At 37.1% G+C, this 12,278-nt stretch overlaps 1 protein-coding gene across 1 annotated transcript in view; it reads right to left on the bottom strand.

Moving 5' to 3' along the window:
- Nucleotides 1-12,278, bottom strand: part of B3GNTL1 (UDP-GlcNAc:betaGal beta-1,3-N-acetylglucosaminyltransferase like 1) — a 136,809-nt gene that overhangs the window by 5,763 nt on the left and 118,768 nt on the right. The window contains exons 10-11 of the mRNA XM_015810214.1: nucleotides 8,166-8,234; nucleotides 6,711-6,785 (exon numbers count right to left, since the gene is read on the bottom strand). Coding sequence (XP_015665700.1) covers nucleotides 6,711-6,785; nucleotides 8,166-8,234 — 144 coding nt within the window. The remainder of the gene's footprint in view (nucleotides 1-6,710; nucleotides 6,786-8,165; nucleotides 8,235-12,278) is intronic.

The raw sequence follows: 12,278 nt of genomic DNA, 5'->3' as shown, positions 1-12,278 counted from the left end.
TAACTGTGAAGGAAGAGAGGAAACGATACTGTAAAAACAGACAGAGAGCAAGTTAGGAAACCAAAATGACCTCTGTGTAACTGGAAGACTTTGGGGGTAAAAATGTATGTCATCTATCAGTTCATTTGTTAATGCAAATGTTTTAAAACACAGTTACCCTCCAGTGACCTCTTTCAAAGGAAACTGAATCCAGGTTAAGTCCTGGAATCTCTAATCTAACTGCAAAAACCTGTGGTATGAATAGCAATCTATAAAATATGTTCAACTGCATGGGCAAAGAACTGAATACAATGGTTGGTCAGGAAGTGTATATTTCTCTTCCTAAATACAAGCAAATACAAAGGATATTAAAACTCAGTGGTTGGGCCGAGTTTACACCAGATTAAGAACTGTCAACTGCAAATGATTTCTTTTCTTCTCAAGGCTTTGCAGAAACCTAAACAATGAAATTTGGACAGCAACATTCTTTGCTTGGCTAGCTGATACCTTTTTCCGCATGTGCTGTATGTTTTTATTGAAATACCCAGTAAGGAACACATTGAGCAGTTATTTGGTCTTAGCAGTAGAACTTTTAAGAGAATGCCAAAACAAGCTAACTTGCAGGATGGAAGGTGTGCTGCACAGTTGGTGACTGGTCTGCCCAAAGGTTTAAAGTGTTTCCAAAGCAAATAGCCAAGCCTTCCAATGGTATTAGCTAAAGAAAGCCCATCTCCCGCTTCCGGCCACATCTCCTAGGATAGGTCAATGATTCCTGAAAGGGGTGATGGATTTTGCAGAGTAGCCAAAGCACGGCAGTTTTATGCTCTAATTGAAGCCTCACTCCAATTTTAGATTTTACAATTTAGTGAGCTGTTCTTGCAATCCGGCTTGGCTTTAGGTCATCCAAGATGGTATTGATTCCTTCAGACTGTCACTGTGAGCCTGCATTTTCATAAGGGTAATTATTCTATGGCAGTGATGGCGAACCTTTTAGAGACCGAGTGCCCAAACTGAAACCCAAAACTCACTTATGCATCGTCGGGTGCCGGGTGGGTGTGGCCCATTGGGTAGGCATGGCTGTGGTGGTAATGGCAGACTGGGTGGGACTAAAAAGTTCAATCAATCAATTCCAACTTTGCAAGATCTTTTTTTTCCCCGCGAGAAGTTGAAATTGACTGATTAATTGAACCTTTTTTTTTTTGCACAAGGCGGCGGAGGCGTAAAGTGAAAAGGTTTTATAAAACCCAACTAAAGGCCTAGGATTGGGGCGATGGCGCGCATGCCCACAGAGAGGGCTCTGAGTGCCACCTCTGGCATCCGTGCCATAGGTTCGCCACCACTGTTCTATGGCAATGAGAGACTGCACATGCTTAGCATAAACGTAAACAGAAGCTCACACACCCAAAAAATCATATTTAACAGCCTCAATAAAACAAGCTAAATTAAAATTGAACTTGCTCTTGGGATTTGCAAATGAAGATACATATTCTCAGGAGAGCTGTTATAGGAGTACATTTGAGAGGATGCTTCAGTAGCTATGAGAGTAACAGATTACTTGCAGACACTCCATGAAATGAAACGGAAAGTAACTATTAATTGATCTTTCCCTCTTAGTTACCTTTGGGTTGGGCATAGCCTTGCATCAGGTTGGAGATTGCTCTACCTTTATTTTCTCCCTCATTAAATGCTTTCTTTTTCTTGCAAAGATTGTACCTTTTTCTTCTTGGGGATTATTTGGGGATGTAGCATTATTTCCATTGGTAGCTTGTTTTCTCCTTCTGTCTGAAGGAGACGCTGATGTTATGGGACTGGCAAAATGGCTAGTGGGAAAGGGAGGGGATTGCTTGAAGGTGCTCACTAGTATCAACAAGTGGCCAAAACGAATGACAGGTGAGCACCCTTCAAAGAACTGGGACTTAGAACAACACAACTTTCATGCCTTCACTTATTTTCCACCTCCTTCCACTTCTACTGCTGTCTATGTAACTGGCAGGGGAGGAGGGGCTGGTGACATAATGATGACTTGCCCTTGTGCAAAGATACCTGGGACACCAGGCAGTTCCTAGAGAAAGTAAGCAAGGACTCTGTTCCTAAAATAGTGACTTTTGACTCAATTAACGTGATCATATTGTAGAATAATTGACCAGATTAAATGTGTTGTGGGAATGAAGTCTTAACGTTAATAGTAGTTACAATATCTTAAGATTTTAGAGTTTTGAACGAAATAATTCATTTTACAGATGATAAATAGCACACTGAAATGGGGAATGAGAAAAAGATCAAGCCCTGAAGGGTCCAAAGAGTCAACATGTCTGATTAAAGAATGATTACAACTGCCCAGTCGAGAAGGAGTGGAACCACTGCAAAACAGCACCCTCCATTTCCAATCCTCTGAGGTCTTCCAAAAGTTTGATGGTATCAAATGTTATTTAAAAATCTAATTGTACCAGGAGGGGTGCACCACTTCAAGTCCTGCTACAATTTGGAAAGGAACCTTCACTAGTACCTGTTTAGCCATTCACTTTTTGATCACCAAAGAAAAAAAAGGAGATTGCACAATATCCCCATATTACTTTTTCTCTTACATTTCATTGAACATTAAACCTGCCTTCCTATAATTTAAATTGACATGTTCTCACCTGAACCTCAAGGAATTCAGTGAGCAATTCTTTCCTTGCTCCCGCTGTCAGTTTTAAATACATGAAAATTAATTTCTTATTTATTTTTAATTATAGAAGTTTGTTATTGATTCCTTTCATTTGCTAGTTCTAAACTTATTTTGCTTTTATTAGAAAACTTGCTTAAATCATATTCTAAAATTCCTTATAAGATGTAGCAATAAATAAATAAATGCAAACCTAAAATGAACATTAAGGCGATACCATATAGATCAGTGGTTCTCAACCTGTGGGTCGGGGCCCCATTTGGGGTCGATTGACCATTTCACGGGGGTTGCCAAGCAAGGCTGTCTGCCATTTTTTTTGTCCGCCATTTTTTTGTCTGCCATTTTTTTCCCCTTTTCTGTCGGGTGCCTTACCTCCCTTGGGCTGGGCCAACTGGTGGTCGGCCTGCTCCATCTCTGCCGCTTGCCAGCTACGCCTCGGCCGGCGCAGGGGGCGGAACCACGCATGCATGGCGCTCCCGGGCAGGGAAAGTCCTCGACTTACAACCGGTTGGGTAGTCCTCGACTTACGAACGGTTTAGTCCTTGACTTACGACTGGTTTAGTCCTCGACTTATGACCGGTTTAGTCCTCGACTTACGACCAGTTGGGGTCGCGGCATTAAAAAGGTTGAGAACCACTGATATAGATGAAAGATTATTTTAAAACTATTATTAATGATGAAACCACAGGAATCTGAAGAGAAGAAAGCAATTTCATAAATGCAGGGCTATCATTGAGAATGTCTTATTTTTGGCATTCATTAATATAATAACTAGATAGAGAACAGACATTGATGCTAAAATATAGGAAGGCTAATATAAAGGCATGGATTCCCCAATAGTCAGGGGACTTTTTATGGCTAAGGAAAATACAAGCATTCTAAATTGTCTTATGCTATTTTTCATCAAGTTTTGAATTTCTCCAATTATTGATATGTTTCTTGAATTGTGCTTCTGAGACAGGACATAGTAGAGCAAAATCAGAACTCACATGTACTGGTCAAGGTTACGCAACTGTTCTGCAATTCTTGTTTAGGATGGTGTACTATAACATGATGTACAATAGCAACATCATTTGTTTTGAAACATCATCCTATTTCTCACTTTATAACACTGCTGACAAAGTATTTCCTTCTTCGCCTACTTTTCTGCAGCCCTCATTACTGTTATTCATCTGTTGGGTTTAATACAGTTCATCTTCCTTCAATTCCTTAATATGCTTAGCATAGACTACAAGACAAGTGAGATGCATATATTTGAAGGACATTATATATACCATAGCACAGTAGATTTATTTTTCATCTCCTTCTTTTGTGCCCTCTGAAGAAACAAATATTCAAAAGGCTCCTTTGGAATTTGGGAGGTATCCTTAGTTTGTATAATATCATCATATCAAACATTAAATTCCTTGGAACAAGTGTTAGCTAATTTAAAAACCATTTCCCCTACCGTTTGGCTTGCAATGAAATGACTTAGCCAAACCATTAGAAGCCACAGTTTTACTTTATAGTAAAGAACTGGCGAAAGAGGCTATGTCTATCTGTACCTATCTATCTCTATTTCTCTATTTCTCTATTTCTCTATCTATCTATCTATCTATCTATCTATCTATCTATCTATCTATCTATCTATCTATCTATCTATCTATCTATCTATCTATCTATCTATCTAGTGCTTTTTTTGTAAAAAAAACAAAAACAAAAGTGCCAGAACTCACACACAGCTCCGGCTCCAGTCAAAAGAGAATGAGAAGAAACCGCTTTAGAGAGCTTCTGAGGCGCAGATCACTCACCTGGAAAAGGTCTGTCTCCTCTCTGCCGCGGTTCCTGTTGCCGCTCCGATCTGAGCCCAGGGGATGCGTCCACAGCCCCCCGTGGCCCGATCCGAGCTCCGGAGGCCTGAAAAAGACCTCTGCCACCTGGATATATGACTACGGAGCGATTTTGCGTCCCTCTCTGCGGCCCAATCTGGGTCTGGAGGCCTTTTCCAAGCCTCCGAAGCCTGCATCCATGGCTGCAGAGCGATTTTGCAGCCCCCCTGTGGCCTGATTCAGGCTCCAGAGGCCTTTTCCAAGCCACAGGGGATTGGGCCGCAGGGGGCTGCAAAATAGATCTGGGCTCCGGAGGTCTTTTCCAGGCCTCTGGAGCTTGGATCGGGCTGCTGGGGGGCCGCAAAATCGTTCCATGGCCATATATCCGGGTGGCAGAGGTCTTTTCCAGGTCTCTGGAGCCTGGATCAGGCCGCGGGGGGCTGTGGACGCGTCCCCTGGCCTCAGATTGGAGTGGCAGCAGGAATCTGCGGCAGATAGGAGACAGACCTTTTCCAGGTGAGTGATCTGCACCTCGGAAGCTCCCTAAAGCGGTTTCTTCTCCCCCCCACCCCCCACCCCGGCTTCATAAAGGGCTTTCAACTGGAGCCGGAGCTATGCGTGAGTTCCGGCACCTTTTTTTTTTTTTTTAACAAAAAAAGCACTGCATATAATTATTAAAATGAATAAACTTTTGCTAACATTTGGAAAGTTGGAAGAATAGGTTAAAAGACTATTATAACAGAGGCTAAGCATTTTAGTTATAATATAGAGATGGATCTATAGAAAAATATGTGGTTAAAAGGATTGAAATTTACATTATGTTATGATGTTAAAGAGATTGAATAAATTAGTAGATCTTGCTCAGATGAATAAACATTTCCATTGCAAAAAGACAATATCTACATTTATTGGTGACCAGAAACCCCTTATGCACCTTTTAAATAAAAAAAAAAAATGAGCTTGTGATTTATGGCTTTGATGATTAGAATGAATAGATTATAGAAAAATATAATTTTACTTATAACTGCTGTGAATAATATCAGAAGCCACTTCTTTGTATCTTTTTTATTCTTTCCTATTTTTCTTTTACTTTTTTATTTTCTTGCACGTATAGATTTCTCTTTCATTTCTTTTTCTGTTTGCATTCCTTATTATATATTAGCCTGCATTCATTTATCTTTCTTTTTATGTTTTATCTGTCCATCCATCCATCTATCTATCCAATCTTTCTTTCTCTTTCTCTGGAAGATCTCACTGGAAGAGTCATTTTGATACTATCTGTTCTCTCTCCATTCCCAGAGTTGATAAAATTATGCTTGCCAACATCAGTTGAAAAATATATTCATCGGTTACAGATACAATATCCAGGAGTCAACTCTACATTTATTTATTTCTGTGGCCATCCATCTCAACCAATGATTCTGATTGTTTAGTGCTGAGGCACAGTCCTTGGCTGGCCAGACTTTGTACTGATTTTGCCTGTTAATGAAACAAGCCCTATCTTTCAGTTCCAAACAGAAGAATAGCTTAGTTAAGCAAAAAAGAGTAATGCCTCTGACATACATGCAATGAACTAACAGAAGTGTTTCTAGTTAAATAAACAACTGAAAAGAAAATTAAGATACCACATGCTTGAGCAAAGAGACTGCATAATCATATCCAATTTTGATTCAACAAAAAGAAACCACACAGGTTACATCACACTTAGTTCATGCTTATTCTGACTTGGATGTCTTCTTTTGTAGCATCTTTAATATATGTAAAAATTTGACACATCTCTTCAAAAGATAAAAAATTTATTAAAATAACCTTGATGTTCTGGATTTACTTTTAATAAAGTAAAGAGCAAGAGCTAGGAAGGAAGGAAGGAAAGTAAATCTGGAAACAAACTTGGTTAAAGTGAGACCAGATACCTTGAAAATACCTTAAAAATATATAATGAATGATTCAGAATTCTTAATATGCAACAATAGATAGCAGTTTTGTATAAATACTCACACAATTATAAACATTAAAACTGTGTACTTTGACTTCCATGAGCACAACAATTCTAACCTAAGGCTGAGGGTGGGTCAAATCACCAAGAAGAGCTGTGTATGTGAGGCCATCCCAAAATAAGCCCAGATTTTATTCCTTTCTTTAAAAATTTGTTCTAATCTTGAATGAGAAAAGCCATGATATCAAGTCATTTAAAATATACTTTAGTGCAAATGGCAAAAATTGTGGATTTCACATACTGGACTCAAAATTATACTCACCAATTTCACACAAATAATTAAAGGTGGGGAAGCTTCTTTGAAATGAAGAATTGGAATTCTGGGTTTGGAAGTTTCCTGAACAGAGATCAGTACATTTCTTGGTCAGTTTTGATACACTACAGCTGTCCCTTTGAGCTTATTACAATGAAAAGCATAGTTTCTGAAACAGTTCTGTGGTTGCCAGTTTTCCTTTATACTGCTTCCTTGTTAGCATGTGGTTAACCAAATCTCCTTTTCCCCCCTCATGGCTTATGTATCATTGTCCTGTTGCAAAATACCTAGTTTTGGACATTCCATTGTGGGATGTCTACTTGCAAAAATACTGAACTTGATCAATGCATGATCTGGACTCAGAAGGTAATCCTTTTCCCTGTTTTGTCTCTAGGAAAGAAGACAATGGAAAGGAAAAGATCCTTCTCTTCCTGTGAGATTGTCTCCTAACTGCCTTCCTTCACAATACCTCATCCTTTCTTTCCACTCTACATTATTTCTCAAATTCAATGACAACCGAATTGCCTTTAATGTTGCTTTGGCCTCTGAATAAGATCATAAAGTCCTAGATTCCTCCTGAAGCAGAGTTCAGACTTTAGTCTCTGGAGCAGCACTTTTTTATTGATTATTTTTGTAGCATTGTAGAAGAATATCGAATTTACAATATCTAATTCCATTCTATTCTATTGTACACTGTTTTATTCCATCCCACAGAGAGTTTTTTTTTTTGGGGGGGGGAGAAGAGAAATAAAAGGTGATGTTTTATTTGGAAACTTAATTTTTGTTTTTCATTCGTTCTGAAGACTCCTTTCTTTTCTGCTTTATTTACCTATGTTTAAGATGATAGTAGTTTATAAGGAGAATAAAGAGTGCCAGCTAGTGGCCAAAACCCTTCTATGGTCAATTAATTTAATGCCATACCAAAATCACAGTTTTTTGTGTGAAGCCATGCAGTAAATTGCATTAAGCCAATTGTCAACTTCAAACTAATGTTATATTATAAATATGAACTAGTCATAAAATATAAAACATTAAAAATAGTGCATAAAAACATGTTCTATAAAATGGAGTGTAGAATGCATCTGACATCTGGAAATTTTCTGAATTTGCCTCACTTCTGGAGTTCTTAGGGATGAGAATTACTATTCAATCAAAAACAAGCTTCTATTTTATTCTGAATTTCTGTATTTCCTGATTTGGGTCCCGATTGTACAAATACATTACAAATACATAAAGTGATTCCACACAGCATTTAACAATATACTCTGAATTTGCATATTTAATTTCAATTTATATAACAGTTGTGTTTCTGAATGAAATACGTTTTCCATAAAGAGTATGTAATTCCTAATACAGCCTCAATTCCAATATATTAAAAAATTTGCAGCTTTGTGTGCACTGTAGTCACATAATGATAAAAACCATTTCACAAATAATAATAGCTAAACCAAGAATATTACCAACCTTAGATTCTTCATATATGTAAAATGCTTTAGTGATTTTATTTTTGTCCACATCACAAAATGCAGTCACCTAAAGGGGAGAGGTAGACAAAAAGAAATGGTCTGTTGCTCTATTGTTAAGGTCATAAAAAACCTGTTGCTATATAGACTGTGTGCTATATAAAAATGCAATTTAGCAGGTGGGCCATTTAATGCAGAGTTCTGCTTTTCTTATTTTAATTGTTCAATTTATATAGCCACTCTTCTCAGATAGTGTATGTCTGTGTGGGCTAACTCATATAGCTAAAAATAACAAATATAAATAAGTAACCAAAATTATAATAGCAAAAAGCCATTAAAACAAATTAAAACAATTACTGAAGAAACTGATTAATAGTTCAGATACCATTATAGCAATAACAAGCAATCTCAGATATACTCTATAATAACATATATCCACATGGATAGGCCTCATCTTTATTTGTTTATTTTTGTAATATTATTATTTACATTTTAAAGAAAAAAATAAAAAGGAGAAGTGGTACGCATCCAAAAGCAGGAAACAATTGTGTGCCTAATTGTTTATGCAATCAGAAGAGGTCTGGTTTTCTAGGAGGGCCTTATGAACTACTTACTTTAGAATATCACTATTAAGCTCATTTTTAGAATATTGTAATTAACAATTTTTTAAACTTATCCCCAGCAACAGGCTCTTGTGCCTACATTTGTATGACTTACCTAAAACACCTCACAAAACAAAGTCTTAAATATGTGCAAGATGCCCATAAATGATTCCTTTTAATTAGAGATACTAATAAGGAAAATACAAACTATCATATATTTATCCTTTAAAAATAAATGGTCTTTGCATTGAATAGTGCAATTTTTGCCATTCTAGGAGTACAGTCTCCTTACACTCATTACATCAGGGGTCTCCAACCCCTGGTCCATGGACCAGTACCAGGCCGCAGCATACCAGCAACCGGTCCGCACAAACAAGCAAAGCCCCATCCGTGGGATGTAGGCAGCACACAAAACCATGCACCCTCCAATCCGCGGAAAAACCTCTGGTGCCCAAAAGGTTGGGGACCTCTGCATTACATGACATTCTAAATCAATATTTATTAGAACCTTCTTGATTATGTTTCCCAGCAGCAAAATGTTTTAGATTGCACGTCTAATGTTTTAGATTGCATGGAATGTTTTAGATTGCACGGAAGACTTTCTTCTGGAACTACAAGGCCATCATCTATCAATCTATCAATAACCAGAAATGTTATATGAATTTGACTACATGCACAAATTTCCAAGGTCAAAGGAGAATTTATTCAATAAAGAACTTTAAACAGCCCCCCTTGAGCAACCCTCTTAAATTTATAGCCAGTCCTGTCTTAGTGAATTGAATAACATAGCAAGAAATAAGGAGTAGAAAGAATGAAAGAAAAGTGCTAATTTCTGCACGTAAGCAGCCCATATCATTGAGCTCTACAAGCCAAAAAGAATCCAAAATCACAGGACAAATAATTATAATGATACAAATGTAACACAGCAAGCCACTGTTCTCTGTTCTGCCTCAATGCAATTGACTTTGAAGATGTACTTCAAGTGGGTCTTGCACACAGGCAGCCATATACTAAAATTTCTCAGGACAATAAACACAAAAAAGAAAATCCAAACTACAAAGGAAGAGATTCTTTCTTTTGCTTTTATCATAGAAAAGCAACAAAGAATCACATTTTTAAAAAAATTGTTATTTTTAAGGCTAAGATATTTGAAATTTGGAAATATAATATTACGATTGAGGAAAGAAGACTAGATTTTCCCCCCATTATGTCAGCAATATATTAAGGAATATGATGATGCTTTGTTTTGCAAGGGCAATTTCCTGAATTTCCACATCTTTATATATCACTCCTTCCCCTTTTCAAATTAAGTACAATAAAATATGGGAACATACATGAGATTGTTTGCATAAGTGTATGTATTTAAACATGTAACATATAGGTGAATGGTGATACAATAGCAGCTTTCCTGTCTATTTTATGGTATTTGAGCTTATATTTATTATTTCTTTAAACTCAAAACTTTATCTATTTAGTTGCATAAAATTGCAACTTTTAGTTGCATAAAATTTCCTGGACAGAAAACTATACAAAGTCGCACATTTTCACATGTGATTGTGGCGGCACCATTTGTTCAACTGAAGGATAGAATTTTTCAGTTTTTTTCCCTTTTCTCATTAAAATTGCTTTGGCAACTTGAATGGTAGAATGAAGTCATAAAAGTAACTCTAACATTCATGATACTGAAGCTGGATAGACAAGCATAAAGCAGACCTTTAAGCATCCCATAAAAGATTGGTTTTCTACAGCTGCAAGCTCAAAATGAATTGGATGCTTTTTTTTAACAAAAAAGGTCTGTTCAGCTTCAGTCTTGCAGAAATACTACAACCATGCTCTGTCAATCCTTTAAATTTGAAAAAGATACAGTTAGGAACCCAGTTTCTTAAAACTATTCAGAATGGCAACCATAACAGAATGGCTGTTGTTACAATAGGGTGGTCCTTGAAATGTTACCAATTTTCTAAAAAAAAAAAATTAGATTCCTAAATCTTGTCCTAGCTCTAATACATTTGAGAAGAAAACATATAATTCAGTGAGTCTACAATTGTTTTTTTCCAAAGTACCAAAAACAATAGCACATAACCCTCTTGCATATATGATGGATTTTATCAGACAAATCTTTTCAATTGGCTCCATTCTGTGCATACAAGTTCACATGCAATGTGGGAAATATTCTGAAATCCTGTGGGAAAACTCGTGCAAACGTGAATAAATCTGAGAAAAGAGGTCTTTTTCTCAGGTGCCCGGCGATAGGGTCTGGTTATTTATTCAGAACTATGGGAGAAACTTATGCAAAATACCTATTTGAGAACCAGAATAAGACCAACTGAAGGCAGGAAATTTGTAAAAGGAAGGGAAGGGAAGGGAAGAATGAATGAATGAATGAATGAATGAATGAATGAATGAATGAAGGAAGGAAGGAAGGAAGGAAGGAAGGAAGGAAGGAAGGAAGGAGAGTGAAAGAGATTATGAAAATACAAATGCAAATACAAAAATGCTTGTTCAGCAAATACATATGCATAATACTCATTTACACTTTACAAAAACAAATCCCTTTAAACCTAAACTTCTTGGATTTACATTTCAGAGCATTACGGGGAGGAGTCAATTAGGACATCAAAACCAACACCCTACTAAAGATAGCAATCTGAATTAAAGCATCCCTCATAGATAGCTGAACAGTGAAGAGAATCTTTCACCTCCCAAGATAACTGATTCATCTTGCTGTTTGGAAGCTTTCTTAGTATTTCCCTTTTGTTTTGAACAAAACAGAACAGTATAAAGATTTTTTTAGTTTGGAAGCTACTTGGTGGAACCTACAATTAAATTTTCTTTTTTCTTTAATCCAAATCACACTTGATTTATATTAAGTTGGTGACTTACAACCACAACTCCCAAGATTTTTTCCATGCATGATATTGCCAAACCAGGTAACAAATTACTAAAATTAGCAAGTAACTATTGCTGGTGAAACCAGATGATAGCCAGTTAGTTAATAGATCAGGCCTATTAGTTTATGGAAACAATTCCAAACAAACCAAACATATGTGAGAAATGAGTTCTGGCTGCAAGAGCACTGTTGCTATACGCACCGCTTCTCCATACTTCCAGGAACTGGGTACATCTAATTTAATGAAAAGAAGGACTAGGACATGATAGCAGCCTTCCAATATTTAAGGGGCTGTCAGAGAGGAGGAGGTCAACCTATTTTCAAAAGCACCTGAGGGAAGGATTAAGAAATAATGGATTGAAATTTATGAAGGAAAGATCCAATCTAGAAATAAGGAGAAATTCCTGAACAATTAGAACAATTAATCAGTGGAATGACTTGCCTCCAGAAGTTGTGGTTCTCCATCACTGGAGGTCTTTAGGAAGAGATGGGACAGTTATTTGTCTGTCATGGTATAGGGTCTCCAGCTTGAGCAGGGGGTTGGACTAGAAGATCTCCAAAGTCACTTCCAACTCTGTTAGTCTGTGTTCTATATTTCTACTAGATCCTGGATTTTTCTAAT

Source organism: Protobothrops mucrosquamatus, unplaced genomic scaffold (genome assembly GCF_001527695.2).
Source record: "Protobothrops mucrosquamatus isolate PMUCROS unplaced genomic scaffold, P.Mucros_1.0 scaffold_36, whole genome shotgun sequence".
NCBI lineage: Eukaryota > Metazoa > Chordata > Lepidosauria > Squamata > Viperidae > Protobothrops > Protobothrops mucrosquamatus.
The sequence above is the reverse complement of the archived record's forward strand: the minus strand, read 5'-3'. Positions and strand labels throughout refer to the sequence as shown.